The 19,076-nt window shown below is 41.7% G+C and overlaps 1 protein-coding gene across 2 annotated transcripts in view; it reads left to right on the forward strand.

The window, feature by feature from the left end:
• Positions 1 to 18,197, forward strand: part of ELF5 (E74-like factor 5 (ets domain transcription factor)) — a 30,044-nt gene extending 11,847 nt beyond the window's left edge. For both annotated transcript variants that reach the window (XM_015410863.1, XM_015410862.1), the window contains 5 exons: positions 11,513 to 11,746; positions 12,978 to 13,025; positions 14,488 to 14,556; positions 16,013 to 16,208; positions 16,707 to 18,197. In XM_015410863.1, the coding sequence (XP_015266349.1) occupies positions 11,513 to 11,746; positions 12,978 to 13,025; positions 14,488 to 14,556; positions 16,013 to 16,208; positions 16,707 to 16,803 (644 nt within the window). In that variant the 3' untranslated portion in view covers positions 16,804 to 18,197. The remainder of the gene's footprint in view (positions 1 to 11,512; positions 11,747 to 12,977; positions 13,026 to 14,487; positions 14,557 to 16,012; positions 16,209 to 16,706) is intronic.
• Positions 18,198 to 19,076: the final 879 nt, after the last annotated feature.

Raw genomic sequence — 19,076 nt, forward strand, 5'->3', positions numbered from 1 at the left:
GAATTTCAAATGGTACATCCAGGGGTCGTTTCGTAGAAAAAGAGCTAGGGGAACTCATTAGCATAACTCATTAGCATATGCCACACCCCCTGACATCACCGGAAGTGTGTCATAAGGCCACACCCCCTGACATCATCGGAAGTGTGTCATAAGGCCACACACCCCGCCCCCAACGGTCCCGGCCGCTGCTGCCAGCCTTGCAGCTCCACTGCCGAGCCCCATGAGGGGCCCGGCGGTGGACCTGCAAGGCCGGTGGGAGTGCAAGGAAGCCCCGCGAAGGCCCTCCCTGGCCCGAGGCAGGCAGGGGTGGGGAGAGGCAGGGAGGAAGCAACTTACCCTCCCTCTTCTCCTGCCTCCTCCTGGCTGAATGAGGGCCGGAAGCGGGGTGGCCGGAAGCAGGGGGCGGGGCTTTGTCATGTGCCCCGCCCCTGTACCTCACCCGGGGGAACTGCGATCCCCCACGATCCCCCCCGAAATGACCTCTGCAAGATGTAGTTGACTTAGCTTGTGTATAAATCTAGCTCTGACTAGCAAAGGGAGACATCTCAACCCTGGAAATGCATTCAAAGAGAAGGTTGCCAGTGCTGGATTGGGAAATACCTGGAGATTTTGGGGGTAGGGCCTGCGGACGGCAGCATTTGGGGAGGGGAGGGGCCTCAGTGCAGTATAATGCTATAGTGCTCACTTTCCGAAGCAGCCATTTTCTCTCGGGGTCCTGACCTCTGTAACCTGGAGACCAGTTGTAATTCCAGGAGATCTCCAGCCACCACCTGGAGTCAGGCAAACCTAATCTGGGTGCAACAATAATAGTCTAGATGTGGGTCTTTCTCTTACCTTTCTGTGTACGTGTATGAGTATGAACATGAGCTTGTGGAGAGACAAGAGGGAGCAGTTAAACTTCTAGTCTAGGGAGGGAGAATCAATATACGCAAGTTAGTTTAAATCATGGCAACATATTGGGAAGTATTGATATTCAGAGTCAGTCAGTTAAACTTGGGTTGTGGATGCCATGTTTGTTTACCAAACCTTTGATCCTTCAGCTCAAAATAACAAACCACTTTTGTAGGGAAGTGTCAAGTGACATGCAATTAGGGCAACACTCCATGAGAAAATCCCAGAAATTGGACGAGTACACTCAGCAACCAAATAGCTTAACTTATCTGTTTCACACATTTTTCGCTGCCATTTTTCCAGGGAGCTCAGGAGAATGTACGTCAGTCTCCATTCCTCAACTGTACTCTCAAAGCACCCCTTTGAGGTGGGTTATGCTGGGAGAATGTGACCAGACCGTGGGAGGGCTTCTAATGTCCTGGCCCCACTGGTGGACCTCCTGATGGCACTGGTATTTCTGGGCACTGTGCGATACACAGGGGTCGTTTCGTAGAAAAAGAGCTAGGGGAACTCATTAGCATAACTCATTAGCATATGCCACACCCCCTGACCTCACCGGAAGTGTGTCATAAGGCCACACCCCCTTGGGAAAGAATCCTTTTTCTTCGCTTTAAGAAAATCCCCAAAAGGTAACTTTGCTTCTTTAAATTTCACTCCCCCCTTACTCTACTTATAGTCCCAGTCTTATCGGGGGGGGCGTTCCACCCTCCTCCCACAGCGCTTATTCGATAGGGGGGGAGATGCGCTTATATCTTTCCACGCTTTCGATCGACAACTCACAGTTTGCAGCCATTCACTTTCACTTTCAACAATTCGTTCGCCTCATCACTCTATTAAGTCCGATGGCGTTGCTAGTCCCCGTACGGGGCACTGCCGCGGCGGGGGCCTTTGGGGCATGGGGTGAGCTTCAATTTCCGACCAATCGGGCTGGTAAAGAGGCACTATCCCTGCACGCCCCCCAGTTCGGAGCCTTTAACTAAGGCTCCTTAGGGTCTCAGCTTGTGCGGATCCCCCCCCCCAACCACGCGTGGGTGAGTCGACTCCGGGAGCGTCCCGAGAGTGCAACCGCCATTTGCACCGCCAAAACCGGAAGTCAAATCCTAGCTTCTTGATGACTGTACCTGGTTTTTTGTTTGCAAATGCATAGTTCACATGCACATTTTATATTTTAAGGGAACACAAGGGACACTGTAAGTTTATACTTACACTAGAAGTGACATCCTGCATTGACACAGAACTGAATCGCTTGTCCCCACATGCTGAGTTCTCCCACCAGGGTGCCACCTAGGGTTGCCAGCCCTAAAAGGAACAGCTGAAGTAGATAAGCACTAATCAGGCAGGAAAATATCAGCATGCTTCAGTAATCTATTACAACAAAAGCCAGTAAAACAATACAATTCAGATGTAAAGGAGGTTAAAACAATAATAACATAATAAGGATGGAAAGAGAATAACAATAATAACATAGTAACGATGGAAAGAATGAATTAGTAGAATTAATAAAATAGCAATAGGGGGGAAAAATCATACAGTTTTTCCAGCTAAATTAGGTTTACGTTTCCTAATAGCTAAGAAACAAAATTTCGCCACCGCATAAGTCACTGACCTCTGAGTATCTTCTAAAAGAAATTTGCGCAGGACCTCTGGTCTGAAATCAAGCTAGGACTGCAGAGAGTTAAATCTTGACAAAAGAGGTAATATAAGATGATTTTGTTCCTCTTGATAGAATTTACAAAACAGGAGAATATGAGTAACCGATTCCACCATACTAGCCATACATGGGCATATACATTCATGCACTGGAACTGAGTGAATTTATGTTGCAGTACATACGAAACGACCCCTGATGGAAAGAATGAATTAGTAGAATTGGTAAAATAGCAATAGGGAAAAAAATCATACAGTTTTTCCGGCTAAATTAAGTTTACATTTCCTAATAGCTAAGAAACAAAATTTCGCCACCGCATAAGTCACTGACCTCTGAGTATCTTCTAAAAGAAATTTGCGCAGGACCTCTGGTCTGAAATCAAGCTAGGACTGCAGAGAGTTAAATCTTGACAAAAGAGGTAATATAAGATGATTTTGTTCCTCTTGATAGAATTTACAAAACAGGAGAATATGAGTAACCGATTCCACCATACTAGCCATACATGGGCATATACATTCATGCACTGGAACTGAGTGAATTTATGTTGCAGTACAGTGGAAGTGGAAAGCTGCGGTACAGTGGAAGGCAGTGCCTCAAAACAGGCTCTGGAGCTATGATCAGGCTACATGTAATCTTAGATGTAGCTGTCCAGTATAATCACAAGCAAGCTACAAGTTTAATGAAACACAAATATGTCCAATTTAATTTTCTTCCTGCAATGTGTAACATGATAAAGCAAACCAATTTATTCTTCTCCGGATCACAATTAAGAACTAACACAGACTAATTTCTTACAACAGCAAGAAATCAGCATCGGACACACTCCTTTTAAGTGTAATGCAGTTGAGATGATTCATGGTATGCCAGTCTATAAACATGTAGTAGCAGGAGCTTGGTTGCTTGCATTCATAAATCATGCCACAAAGACTTATGTAAATCAGCACATTCTGAGAAAAGCTGGATCACTTCCCCATATACCAGTGAGCTCAAAATACCTTTATGCAACACACTGCTGAAAATGACCACACCCCTGCATGACTTCTGCGTATGCTACAGCAATCCTCTAGGTGAGCAGATGCAAAAGATGGCAGGGTTGTTGGCCACTGAGTGGCTTATAGACCAATGTATTTCACCAGGTACAGCTTTTTTTCAGGCCTATATGATAAGCTGTACAGGCCAAAATTTCCTCTTCTGCTCAACAGTTAAAAGGATCAGTGTACTGTCCTCCTCTGTTATTACTTATAAAGCATTTATAATTTTACTAAATGCCATAGAAATAATAAAATCAGACCTCCTACCAAGCTAATATAAGGTATATACAACATTACATAAGGAAATTTATAGTATGCCATACAAGGAAAAGATGAGAGAGAGAACAGGAAAACAAGAACCTACAGGAACATTAAAGTTACATGATGGTCAGATGTAATGACAATTGTTGGAGGATCTTTTATCAGCTTTGTATTGTTATATAGCTACGAGTAATAAGGCTCGTTGTGGAAATAAATATGAGCTCTAGAAACAGGCTCTGGGCGAGTGCCCCAGCCTTGGGCACTCAGCATCAATTTTCTGTGGCAACCTCAGCAGGGTATAATAACACAGAGTCCACCATTTTCTCCAAGGGAGCTGACATCTGAAGAGCACTTGTAATTCTGAGTGATCTCCAGCCCTCACCTGGAGATTGGCAACAATGATTCCCCAGGAGGAACACTACAGTCTTTCTCCACAGTGGAGACCAAAGCAGCTTTCATCATTATCCTCTCCTCCTTTTGATCTGCACAACAACCCTGTGAGGCTGAAAGTTTGTGACTGGTCTGAAATCACCCACTCAGCTTCCAAAACAAGAACCTGGGTCTGGCAGACCCTGCTCTGAAGTGCTAACTGCTATGCCACACTGGCTGTCCTAGTTGAGAGCCAGTTTGGAGTAGTGGTTAAGAGTGTGGACTCTAATCTGGGAGAACCAGGTTTGATTCCCCACTTCTCCACATGCAGCTGCTGGTGTGACCTTGGGTCAGTCAAAAGTTCTTTCAGAGCTATTTTCTCAAGGGCAGTTCTCAAGAGAGCTCTCTCAGCCCCACCTACCTCATGGAGTTTCTGTTTTGGGGAGGCGAAGGGGAAGGGATTGTAAGCCACTCTGAGACTCCTTCAGGTAGTGAAGGGATGGGCATAAATCCAATCTCCTCTTCCTCTTCTTCTTTTTCATATTTAATTTAAGTATTAAAACAAATAGAGGGGCTGCTGGAGGTGAACAGGAGCAAGCAGCCAGGCCTAGTTGTCATGCCAGTCAGATGTCATCAAGTCAACAAGAGGGCTCTGCCAGGCTTTGGGTAGCCAACCTCCAGGTGGAGCCCGAAGATCACCGGGTATCACAACTGAACTCCAGACAACAGATCTCTCTCCCCCTGGAGTAAATAACTGCTTTGTATACATAGACTCTATGGCATTATTTTCAGCTGTGGCCTCTCCCCTCCCCAAACTCTGCCTTCCGTAGACTCCACCACAAGATCTCCAAGAATTTCCCAACCTGGAGCTGGCAACCCTAGTGAGGACAGGCCCCAATGAGTTTTCTCTCAAAGGCCAAAATAGGCCTGGGAAGGGCCTCCTTTCTCCACCTTTTACTGACAGAACCAAGCTTGGTTGCTTAGCAACAGCTGCTAAAGTGAAAGTGAGCCTAGCAGCAGGAGGAGGTGAAACGTCTTCGTCAGGAGAGACAGACGTTTTGGCAGTTTATTCTGTCAGAGAATAGTGACCAGGGTGGCAGTGTGCAGGAGAGAGGAGCGGACCCAGCCCCCAGCCAATGGCACATGAGTACTCTTGAGTGGCAGTTGATGGGCCAATGACTGATGGAGCACACAGCACAGCCAGTGGGAGAACTGGAAAGTGCCAGTACGTTAGGCTTTTATATATATCAGATTATTCTTTTTTGTAAAGGTCCCAGGTTCAATCCCTGGCATCTCTAGTTAAATGATCTCAGGTAGCAGGGGTTGCTTTCTATACCTGGTACCCTGGAAATCCACTGTCACTCAGAGTACACAGTACTGATGTAGATGGACCAAAAACTTGATTGATACAAGGCAGTCTGCATATGTTCAGGTGTTGGTAATCTCTAGGGTTAAATAACAGGCTTTGTGTGGGGCTGCCCCTAAGATGATTTTGAAGCTTCCAATAATGCTGATACCTGCCTCTTAGTAGATTATGGGAGCTGGAAATGTGCTACTCAGTCTAATCTGTGGCAACTGTCGTGATTCCGAACCCTTCCCAACCCAATCAACAGTGTTGGTTCTTATCTTTAACACCCTGCAAGGCCTGGTCCACATGTATCAGAGACAGCCTCTCTACATATGAGCCAGCCACAGTTTACATTCCACAGGCCAGTCTGTCTGCTGTATCTCCAGATCAGTTATGAGAGAGGATATCTGTGGGAAGGAGCAAAGCCATTAATTATTACAAGAATGGGGAATTACCGTCCAATCAAGGTTCATTGTCAAGAGGGCACTATGGCTTTGTGTTGCTTCTTCTGTGACTGTACTGAATTGTATTTAGGGGTGTGCATTCGGTAAAGCTGAACCAAAAAAAACCCCCAAAAATTAGGGGGTGGCATACCGAATCAGATCCCCTGAGCTGATTCGACTGCCAGATACTGAATGCCAAAAAAAAAAAACCCCAAAAGTGTCTCGGGGGGGGGTTCCGCTTCCTCTGGGAGACACTGCTGCCTGCCTTTTCCCCATCCCCATAAGACACAATGGTGGGTTGGGAGCACCCTCTTTGGATGCCCCTAGAATTGGACCCTCTGGTCCAATCTTTTCCACACTTGGGGGGTCTTTTGGGGAGAGGCTCCAGGAGCTACAGTATAAATTTGGTGCCTCTACCTCAAACCCCTTCCCCCCAGCCCCCTGAATACTTGTTAGAAGATTTTTGCCATTGAGTACAATGGCCCCACAGGATATAATGGAGCCAAAAAATTTGGGAATACTGAAAATTTTCGGGTACCAATAGAATACTGGTATTGGTATTTGGGTATATTTGGGAATGCCAAAAAAATCTGGCTTTATTATACCCAAATCCAGGAAAAAAACTATTTTTTCCTGCACACCCCTAATTGTACTATTTTTTAAATGTGTCTTTATTGCTATTTTTTACTGGCTCATTGTTTATTTCTTAATGGATGCTGTTGGAAATAGAAACGCTTTGTTTTGCCAAGTTACATGTAACATTAGAACTCAGACCTGAACAACAAAAGGCTTTGAAATTGTTCTAAGATGAGGAAGATTTACACCAGCAGAATTCATTCACATACCGCATGCTTCTTGTTCTCCTTTACAGAGATGTAACTGCCATAAATTAATAAACTGAAGCTCAGTCTAGATAAAATGGAGATGCTTTGTCAGTAAAGATGCCAATGTAATAAAAATGTAATAAAAATATTGGGACATATTATCATGTATGGTGGAGATGCGAAAAGATATGCAAACTTTGGAAAACCATAAAGCAAGTAATATTAGAAATAACTGAAATAGATCTGAAGTTAGAACCGGAAGTATATTTGCTAAATATGTTACCAGATGGGATCAATTATAATGATTTATGTTTGATACTATATATCCTTACGATTTCTAGAATACTAACAGCAAAATTCTGGAAATCAGATAAAACACCAAATAGAGAAGAATTAACTATAAAAATTATGGAAATAAAAGAAATGGATAAATTAAATGTGGTACTAGCAGGGAAAGAAGAAAAAGTGCATCAAAAAAGATGGCAAAAGGTAGATAGATGGATGGGGGGGAAATGGCAATGTTAACTCCATAATATATGAAAGCTTATGGTTTGGTTTTCTTTTTGTAATGAAAAATGATGAATAAACTACTTTTTAAAAAAAGTAAAGATGCCAGTCCAAGAACAAGGTTTAGCCTGTTCCATATGGGATCACATTTCCTCTGAAGGGGCAAATTCACAGCTTGTTCATGCTGTTACATCCAGATTTCCAGATGGATCTGAAGATGTTAATTTAGATTAACTGATTTTCTTCGCCTTCTGTATGTTGGATTTGATTTTATTTCACCATTTTTATCAGTGCTGCTAAGTTTTAAAATTGTCCTGCTGTTTGCAGCTAGATTTTATTCCTGTCTGTGTAGTGCTTTTTACTTGAATGGCTTTTCTAGTATTGTGATATAGTTGTTCTTAATTGTGCTTTTCGTTACCAGAGAAACCCATTTTTGTTTGAGAATCAAGGTATAAATCTACAAGTAAATAACATGTAATTTGGATAGCTTTAAATTAAAACACTTAAATATTAACTCTGTCCTTGCTTGTGATTCCACAATGGCAGAAATGTATTTATGAATGAAAATTCAGAGAAGCTGGACACTTGAAACAGCAATCATAGCTGTGCTCCCTGCTTTAACTCAAATACGTCAAGGGTAAATGACGTGGATCTCCTTGTGATGATGTGGGACAGCACTGGGGAGTTTCAGCACAATAAGATATTTGTTCACAAGTGTTTAAGGACATAGATATGTAATTCATAATTATAGTTTTGCTACAAGAGAGATCAGTGTACCCAGAAAAACACAATTGGTACATAGAACGAAGAGCTCATCACTGTTTCCTTTGCAATGGAAGTGGCCAAGTGGGGCATCCACAAATATTTGCGGTGGGCATCTAATTTCCCCTCCCACACTATTTTCTGTTTCTCTTCTCCAAGAGCCCTGATAGCCTCTCTCCTTCCCACCCACCAGCCAACCTATCTTTATCTGCCTTCCATCTTCAGCTATATTTATTATTTCATTTATATCCTGCCTTTCTCCAGAATGGGGACCCAAAGCAGCTTACATCTTCCTCTTCCCCTCCATTTTATGCTCAACAACAATGCAGTGAAGTAGGGTAGACTAAAAGTACATAACTAGCTGAAGGTCACCCATATCTGGCAGAGTGGGGATTTAAACCTGGGTCTCCCAGATCCTAGTCTGAAACTCTAACCACTGTACCACACTGGCTTTCATGGTGTGGCTGCTAATAGCAAGCATCCAAGCCTCGGCAAGTCATTGGGCAAGTTGCATGGTATCAAGTTGCCTGGTGGTTGCTGCCAGGGTCTTCAAAGGTCTCACCGTGTCCTCCCTCAAAAGCCAGCACAGTCCTAGAAAGGGCCCTGCTCCCTTCCCCTGCCTTTTATTAACAGAAACCAAAGCTTGAAGGCTGTCAGTACTGTGTGTTTGCCTAGCCATGGCTAGTTTCTTAAAGCTGTAGTTTCTATTGCTATTCTTTTGGGGAGTTTCAGCCCCTCCCCATGTACCTTTATTAGATTTCAGATTTTTCTGAAAACCTGAGGCTTTTCTCAGGTTTGTAGAAAGGTCTGTCTTGTCAATTCATGACTCCAGTTCCTGGAATTAAGATGATGTAGAGTAATTTAAGCCCTTGACTTGGATGGCCCAGGTCAGCTTGATCCTGTCAGATCCCAGAAGCCATGGCAGGTTGGCCCTGGTTAGTATTTGGATGGGAGACCGAAAAGGAGTTCCAGGGTCACTATGCAGAGAAAGCTAGTAGCAAACCATCTCTGTGAGTCTCTTGCCTTGAAACCCCTATGGGGTTGCCATAAGTCAGATGTGACTTGGAAACACTTTACAAACACAAACACTTTAAGCATGTTCCACTTTTGAAGCAGCTAGATGGTAGCAGCAGTGAAAGACTGAGTCACAAGACTTACCTTTTTCTTTCCTGACCTCCAAGCAGCTGCAAAAACCTATTTCAGCCTGAATAGGAGTTGTTGTCTGCCAGGACTGATGTGGTCATTTGTATATTTAAAAATAGCTGGTGCTTATGAGGTAGCTCATGACCAATGATTATTATAAAATGAATGCAATTAAAATCACTGACTGTATGTTTGTGTTTGAAAATATTTATACCCTACATTTCCAGATACTGTACAAGATGGCTTGGACTCATATAATCTCCATTAATCAATTAAACTAATTAAAAATACTAATACAAGAAAAGTTGCTGGTATAGACTGGTGCTGTATGGAAAAAGCTGGCTAAGGCTCCCCAGCCCAATGAGCAATAGGTTAAAGTTCTTATTAGTCTTATTGATCAGTCTTTCTTTTAGAGAAGTCTTCCATCCCTTTGCCCTGCCAAGTCCTAGGATTATAGAACAACATATTTGTTCTTATATTTAGTTCCAAATTCCATACCGAAACATATACCTAGCCTTTTTATTTACATTTCTACCATCAAAAAAGGAGCTGAATTCCCAGAACTCCCAGCAGGTTTTCTGATACTCTGTAATTAGTGTACATGAAGCCTCCCCCTCCCCTCCAGTTCTTAATGTTTTGCTTATAACTCATCTCTGTCTTTTCTTGCCAGCTTTCCTTAATTAATGCAATAAAACTCTGTCTTGGTTTCTACTTTCTCACAAATGACGATCTAAAGCTGCTTCTGGGAATCCATGTATACACATATATATGCACACACACACATACATATGCACAAACACAAAGAATACTCAAAGGTGTTTTTTCTCTTCAAAACAGTGAGTTCTCAGATTACTGAAAGTTTTAATGTAAAATAAAATGAAAATGGACTGAACTACCAGACATCATGTTAAAAAAATTATACAAACCAGTCATGTACACAATTACATCTAGCAGGGCTTTCTTCTGACTTTCAAAAATAATCTGATCTTTATTCTTTTTAGGAGCAAAAGTGAAGGAAACTAAATTAGCCCTTGCAGGAATTGTTCTGTGCAATGAGGGAACATGACTTAGAATTTTTATTGCCAGCAAAGCTGATACCTATCTTCTTCTAGTGAATGTTAAAGTATGTCAAGGTTACTTACTGTACATTCCTAACTAGGACATCAGAAAAGCAGTTAATTTTATCTTATGGTACTGCAGTTAAGGGAGAGATATAGATGATGCAGAGGAACAAGTCCACTTCATGCATCCAACAGTGAAGTAGAAACCATGACGCTCATGTTACTTGTCAGAAAAAACAGAGTTCTAAAGAAAGAAGGTCCAAATTGCCCACTAAAATGTCCATTTTGATAAGTGGGGGTAAGAAGAAGAAGAGGAGGAGGAGGAGGAGGAGGAGGAGGAGATTGGATTTATACCCCACCCTTCACTACCCAAAGGTGTCTCAGAGCTGCTTACAAACTCCTTTCCCTTTCCCTTCCCCTCCCCACAACAGACACCCTGTGAGGTAGGTGGGGCTGAGAGAGCTCTGACAGAAACTGCTCTTTTTCAAGAACAGCTCTTATCAGAACTACGGCTTGCCCAAGGTCATCCAGCCAGGTGCAAGTGGAGGAGTGGGGAATCAAACCCGGTTCTCCCAGATTAGAGTCCGCGCACTTAACCACGACACCAAACTGCCTCGTCAAACATTGCATTGCCAACACAGACCAGCTACAATTGTATTTAGATAACATGAAAAGTGTGAATGAATTGACACGCAGAATGGGAAGTGGGATGATGTATTGACTGGGACTTCTGCACAACTCACTGCAAAAATGTATTCCCTGCCACACATTTATTATCCACACATTTCATGTTGACAAACGTGGCTTGGGTGTCCTAGGGAAGTTCACAGAAGGGCATGCTATAGCCAACACAGCCATTCCTCTTGGGTGTCCTAGGGAAGTTCACAGAAGCCAACACAGCCATTCATTATCACAATGAATATCCATGGCTAGATCTCTGCTCCCTTTCAGATGTGAACCCAGTAGAACAGGTCACCATTAGCAAACTTCATGGTTACTAAAGGGTCTTAAGGCTCATGCCCAAATCTCACTCCTTTTCTATCTCAGTCTTGTCCCACTGTCTGCCCGTTTTGCCAATCTATTCTGTGCCCATTTGTTTGCACAGGAGCTGAATAGATTGGGCCATAAGTTACAGAAGATTTTGTTGTTGAAAATGATAAACTGTTCATACAACGAGCTGTTCAGAGTTCAACTCTATCCTTTTTTCTCATTACATTTTGGCAGGCTGTGATTCTTCCTGGACCTCTACCCATCCAGAGTACTGGACAAGGCACAATGTCTGTGAATGGCTGCAGTTTTGCTGTGATCAATACAAACTGGATGCCAACTGCATTTCCTTTTCCCACTTTAACATAAATGGCCAACAGCTGTGCAGCATGACTCAAGAGGAGTTTTTAAATGCAGCAGGCATTTGTGGCGAATATCTGTTTTTTATCCTACAGAACATCAAGTCTCACGGTCAGTGTGCCATAAATTTAATCAGCCTCATTCTGTGTTTGGTTGATATGCTTGTGCACAACGCTGAACTGATAGCCCCAGAGACCTAAATCTGGCACTGGACACAGTTTAGGCAGACTACAATAAGAAGGATCACAATGGACATCTATACACATGAACAACAAGGTTACTTCATATCTCAGTTCTAGAAGAAATAGAACATGTTTCTGTGTTAAGATTGTTTTCATGGTTATTATTAATATTGATATCATTTTGCAGTGATCTTTACTTTCATTAGTCTAATAATCTTTTCAGGTGTGTCCTACTACCTTCCATTTTAGAAACTGGAAGCATGAAACGTACAATATGTTGGCAGGGACCAGCAGTCAGGGAACAGCTTTGGGCATAAGCTCAGGTTGATCCACAGATGGCATGATAAAAACAGAATTAAAAATAAAGTGGAAGTCCAAATACAAAATCAAATATTGCATACCAAACTAGTGTGCAAGAGTGAATAGTGATGTTGGAAAGGGAAGGCAGGAAATTGGGATCAGGGGGCACAGGACAGACAGCCTGGAAAGGTTTTCAGAGTAGGCCTGTCAAAGGATAAGGAGGAAGTAGGACAAAGAGAAGGCAAATAAGAAGTTAGTGAGAGAATTGCCGGTCTACCACTATCAGATGTTCCACATATTCTATGTGAAGCCTCCCAGGAGTCAACATTTTTACATATCTGATGAATTAAGGCCAAGCTAAATATTACGGCACCTGTGGCTCAGACTCGTGGCCACTAACACCATTTTAGAGAGGAATTTGGCCATTACAAATGCAGTGAGTACCAGATCCTGATAGGATATGTGGTGAGACAAGGTATTCTTGCCCCTCCCCCAGGTATGCCCCCCACCAGGGCATTTTTAAATGCCTGGATTCTTCTCTGAAATAGTGTTGGCATCCACAGGTCAGACCCATGGATGCTGTAACATTTAGTTTGGTGTTTAGAGAGCAATGAAAGCAAAATGGGACGCACCGGAAAGACTCATTTAAAACTGTTAGATCCTGAAGGCAAGTAGAGTGAGAGGAGTTTAAATGTCCAGAAAATTAGCTTAGAAAGGCAGTTTTAAAAGTCCTTTCTGAAGCAGGGACTCAGGTTTTTATTTTTAGGGCAGTGCCTTTAAGGTTGTAAAAGCTAAACACACACACACAAAGAGTTTTATGGATTTTATTAACATTGAGTTTTATGGATTTTCCCCTTCAGGCATCTTCTTTCATGATAATGAAGAAACAAAGTCATCTGACAAACTTTGTAAGTAAACAAGTGTCCATATTTAGGAAAAAAGCAATCAACAGTATTTCCCTATACAGCAGTTCACATGTATGCTTATAAAGCTGGATTTATAGAATTATTCCCAGTTCTGTTTTAAACAGTTCATCTTTTCATTTGTTCTACCTGTATTTAGACAGAGTACTAAACAGAGGCCTTGGCTCCTATGCCTTGTTTGTTGGTCGCTGTATGAAACAGGATGCTGAACTAGATGAATGACTGGTGTGATCCAGCATGGCTGTCCTTATTTTCTCAGCAGAAAAATGGAAGTGTCAACTGGGCCACTCAGACATCCGAGGCAATGTTATTATTTGGTTTTCATTAATGGGAACTTGTACTAGGTGTAATGTATCAGGGTCCGAAGATGGCCGTGGCCACATGGGCCCGGCCATGTGGTCTAGCACAGACCCAGACCTTGGTTCCAAGAGACAATAGCCACTGTGGATCCTAGGGTGCACCTATGGATTCGCCCAGATCCGAGGGTTGACCTATCACAGGGAGTGGGTGTGTGCTGGATGTGGTGTGTGACACGCATATAAACCGGGCATGGACTGGCTTCATTATCTTTTAGTTCCCGATGTAGCTTATAAATGATTGCTGAATAACTATGATGAGCCTCCGCTTCCAGTACTTTTCACTAGGCATTATCCAAAGTTCTGCAAAACTCTCTACTATGACCCAAGACTATAACTAAGCTTCTGTAGCTGTGTCCAAGGGTTTGTATGTATCCATTCAAACTGTAGTCTTATGTGCCATACGGCAAACAACTTTGAGAGATTTCCTCTGTTTGATATTGCTTTGCCATGTGGCACGAAGTGGTCAGGCGCAAGAAAAACAACACTAAGGATTTGGGATCTAGGAGACCCAGGTTTGAATCTCCACTGTGCCATGGAAGCTGGCTGGGTGACCTTGGGCTACTCAGACTCTCTCAGACTAACTTACCTCACACAGTTGTTCTTAAGATAAAATAGTGGAGAGAAGAGCAGTGTAAGCTGTTTTGGTTCCCCACTGGGGAGAAAGGTGGGGCTATAAATGAACTAGATACATAAATAATAAACAAGGTACACTGTGCATATGGTTCTTTGGATTCCTGCTTATGGCCTTTATATTATTCTGTAGGTAGAGATACTACTTACATATGGATTTAATTGAGAGCAATTTTTTTTGATAATTTAAGTACGGTTAGTGATTATTCCTTATGTGAACTTATTTTGCTACTGGTGCCACTAAACAGTCCAACTGCTGGTTAATCATTCACTGTGCTTTATTTTTTGATCAAATGGATTTTTAGTCTAAGATAAATCACAGACCCACCTTTATGTAGTGTTGCATGGAATTTCATTAGGTAAACACTTTGACCTTGTTAAATCACATTATCATCATATCCTGAAACTGATCCATATTAACGTGTGTCAATTTTTTTTAAAAAAATGTTCTTTTCCAGATGATGATAAGGCATGTTTGAGAACAGGCGGCGTCAAGAGTCAAGAATTTCAGAGTCACAATAGAACAAGTAGGTATATCTCTGCCAACTTAAGACAGTGCTTAGAAATGTCACAGAAAATGCTGCCTCAGTTGGTGTGCATGACCTTTGTTAGCTTTTAAATTAAGTCTCCATAGCCCTCATTATTTTATTATGGCACATAACTCAAGATTTACTAATGGCAATCACTGCCGTAACACATGGCCACCAGGTGGTGCTCCTGGTATCCAAGACAAACACCAATTTCTATTGTAGAAGAAACCTAATTAACAGGCTTGTATTACTCAGGAACACAGCTTTATAAGCAAATTCACAGGTTCTACATGCTAGACAACTATTGTTATGAACAATTAAATGGACCTGTGTACTAGATAAACAAGCCAATGCCCTAAATTGATTTACTTTAAATAAATATTGGTAATATTGCTATTGTTGTTAAGATTTTTTTTAAAGGGTGATATTTAACATGTATGTATGCACCGTCAAATCAAAAAGATCTATGGTAATCCCAGCAAAGGGCTTTCAACGCAAGTGATTAAGCAGAGGTAGTTTGCCATCACCTTTTTCTGCAGAGTCTTCCTTGGTGGCCTTCCATCATATACTGACCCTGCTTAACTTCCAAGATCTTACAAGATCAGGCTATAGCATACCATTCCAAGTCCACTGATATTGTACACACTGAAGCTCAATTTCACTGAGTATCCTGCTTCCTCCCCATATAGAAATCTTAACATGTTATTGTATTTTCCGGTATGTTATATAAGTTGTAAGCGAAAGGAGGGATTGGTCAGAAAGGAAATCAACTTCATTATGTTAGGGTTTCATTCCCCCCCCCCTCATGTTGATGTAGTATGATATGGTATCTGTTGATCCAAAGATTTTTCCCTGTATCAACAGAGCAGAAGGAGGAATCTCGCCTGAGAGATGGCTAGACATTTGCATTGCTGCTGAACTTTCTCTTTAAAATCTTATTCTTTCCAGTGGCTTCCAGTAACTGTATAAGAACAATTTAAGTAAACTTTGATCCCATACCATCTATTTTGCATGCTTTAAAAAAAAAAGTAGTAGTAGTAATGGTCCCTGAAATTATAGGGGGAAAGCATCCTTCAAATGCCAAGGAGTATTTACCTTTTTTCAGAGCTTTTTTTGTAGAAAAAGTCCATCAGGAACTCATTAGCATAATAGGCCACCCCCAACAGCAGAAACTCCTGTCCAAAAATAGCCCTGCCTTTTAAAAACAAAAACAAAAAACCCAAACTTCACACTAAACTCAGGTTGATGAATATGTGAGATTGTCATCCCAATACTGACAAAAATTTGAAATCAGTTTGTTTTCAAGCTTGTCAAAATCAATGAAACTTGAATGTATTAAGACTGGCTAGATTGTGTCCGTTCTTCAGTAGAATGGACAAGGAACTTGAACCCTGATAATATAGTTTCCTGTCACCAGGAAGGTCTATTAACATGCTCCCTTTTGTTCATGAAGGTCTACAAAGTTCTCACTTATGGGAATTTGTAAGAGACCTCCTTCTGTCTCCTGAGGAGAACTGTGGCATCCTTGAATGGGAAGACCGGGACAAAGGCATCTTTCGAGTGGTTAAATCAGATGCTCTGGCAAAGATGTGGGGACAGAGAAAGAAAAATGATAGAATGACGTATGAAAAATTAAGCAGAGCACTTAGGTAAGCTTATACCTTAAGTAGTGTTACATAAGGTAGCTGATTTTACACAGTTTTACTGGTTACAAAGGGTTGTGTTACATAATGCAAAGGTCATAATGAAACTCAGTCATGGCTACTTTGATTAGCTATAACATTATGGAGGTGATCTGGGGGTGGAGTAAGTGGTAATTACAACACTTTCATCAACAAATCAGTTGCCTGCTCCATTAATATGACACTTAATGCAATAAGTGTTCCTTTGCCTTCCAGACTTACGCTGAAATGTTGTCTTCAAAAGAGAATCCTATGCTGAGTGTTTTAGAAGGGGGAGGGAATCAGAGTTTAAGCTATCTGAGAAGTCTTAAACACTGAAAAGTAATTTGAACTGTAGGTGTGCAAGTGCCCACTTTGCCAGGAAGAACGGCAAATGTCATGTTGATGTTTGCTTCTTTCCTTTGTCTTTGCTCATTGCATGGTATACATTAAAGTTTAATTTCAATTTCAATGCTGTTGTTGCAGGTACTATTACAAAACTGGGATTTTGGAACGAGTGGACAGGAGGTTAGTGTACAAATTTGGAAAGAATGCACACGGCTGGCAAGAGAGCAAGTTGTGAAAGACCCCATGTTTCAGACTGACATTATCTCATAAACAACATGAAGTCTTCACAGTAAAGGAAGTTCACTGCAGCCCTTCCACAGAATAAGATGAGACCATCTGTTCTGAACAACAGGATAAAGTAACAATGACAAACTTCTTGAACTGGGAGGGTTCGCTGTCATCCGTGGTTTTGGACTAGCATCATCACCTGCATAGCACTTAAGAAAATAATTCCTATAACCCGCTCCATAGACCTTTCCAAGTTTCAAATTATATCTGTAGCAGTCCTCTCAATGGCAAGAAGAGTGACAGTTTTCCATTTGGAAAAGCAAGTTCTTCATCACCAGAGCCATGTACATTGTACTCTATGGAATGAGTGTATATCACCTGTATTATATCACAGGTATATCACAGTATATCACCTGTATTATATCACAGGTATATCACAGCATTGTCTTGCAGACAATACTGGAAGGATTATGGAGTATCTTTAGTGTCCCTTTTTACATTTCCAAGTGTTTTCTTATCTGCTCTATCACGGCAGATTAAAAATTGTTTCACACTTTGCATAGCAACTGTTTGATCACAGTTGTGTTGGTGATCCACTAGTGTTTCGCACAGTGTATATATGCAAAGGATACACAGAAAGTAGACATGCTCCAAAGGCACACAGCCAATTAAGCCTGTCCAGCACATGTCACCAACTATTTTGGATTTCCAGCTGCCTTTCACACCTTACACATTTGGTGATAGAGAAAATAAAATAACACTGATATAGCTACAGAAACCACAATTGGCTCATGAGCAGTCCTGTTAATCAATGAATGTCGTCATCTTTTCATGCAACCCAACAAAGAATAAGAAAATTGTTGCTGTGATTATATTCCCTCTCTCAGTCCCCATTTCCAAGTATGTGCATGAAAAAAATCCCATTATGTTTCAAAGGTACATATGAATGGATAAATGTTTCAAATCAGGGCCTTCATTTTTAAAAGTTTTATAATCAACTTTTTTTTAGTTTGTACTCTGTTGGTTGATTACAGTAAGTCAGATGCCATTAATCCTGTCCTGCATTCAATGTAAGGTAGGGGAGTATATTACTTATTTCCTTGAGCCTAGGAAAGATGGTACATACATATTTTAAATAAATTAAATGAGAATTAATGCAAGGATTTATTTTACACACACACACACATACACAAATAACACTCCAAATGTTTTTTTAAAAGCAAAATGTTGGATTCTATTTTGGGAGGAGCATGAAATATTTTTGTAATTTCCACATAGGAAAGTGGCTTCTGTGGTTTCCCTGTTGCTGGTGCAGCTGCAGGTAAAGTGTAGGCACAATGGGGCTTTTGCATGAAAGTCTCCCCTGAATTTTTCCCACCCCACCCCCCAGCAGTGGCCATCCCCCCCCCCGGGCTGCTGGTGCTATCCCAAGTGTTCCAGATCAGCAATTGAATATCATTATTTCACTGCACTGTTATAAAAATGCATATAACAGATTCTCTGAATTCCCAGCTTTCATTTTTAAAAAGTAAGTTTCTGTCCTATTCTGTTGTGAACATATGTCTTTCCCCTTTATATCTCTGCAAGGGAAAGGGCTAGAGTCTTGTTTTAAAAATAATAAAAGCTGGGAATTCAGAAAACCTATTACACATATTATTACAACTTTATATTGGTATAATAATAACCTACAGTGCTGATTGTTTTAAAAGGGCCCTTTAATGGTGGGGGAATTATATGGCTGATGCAGGAACAGGGTTGGTGGGAAAAGATGCTTGTGTGGGCACTAAACTTAAATTTCCCGCTAGAGTTGCCAGGTCCTCTTGTTGCTCCAGCAGGGGGGGGGAGCGGGGACATCACGTGACTTCCCCAATGTGATGACATCACCCAGAAGTGATATCACATTGGGGATGTCACACGGGAACGCTCTGGTATTTGGGTGAAACTCTATGGTCTTTTCACTCTCAAACTATACTGTTTGCCCAAATACCAGAGTGTCTCTGCACAACATCCCTGACACAATGATGTCACTTCCAAGTGACATCATCGTATTGGGGGCGTTGCATGGCAACGTCCCTGTTTCAGGATTCCCCCATCTGGATGTGGGGCCTGGCAAGACTATTTCCCACTCATTCAGCAGCCATCCAGGCTTCACTGCAATCTTTCCCAAAACTTAGGAGCAAAGCAGATATAAGAAAGATTGGAGAAAAAATGGGGGAAACACCAGGACATACACAGATGTACCACAAAGCTGTAGGGGCACCATTGAACCTGGGGCAGATA

Source organism: Gekko japonicus, unplaced genomic scaffold (genome assembly GCF_001447785.1).
Source record: "Gekko japonicus isolate JY-2015 unplaced genomic scaffold, Gekko_japonicus_V1.1 scaffold65, whole genome shotgun sequence".
In the NCBI taxonomy this organism is placed as follows: domain Eukaryota; kingdom Metazoa; phylum Chordata; class Lepidosauria; order Squamata; family Gekkonidae; genus Gekko; species Gekko japonicus.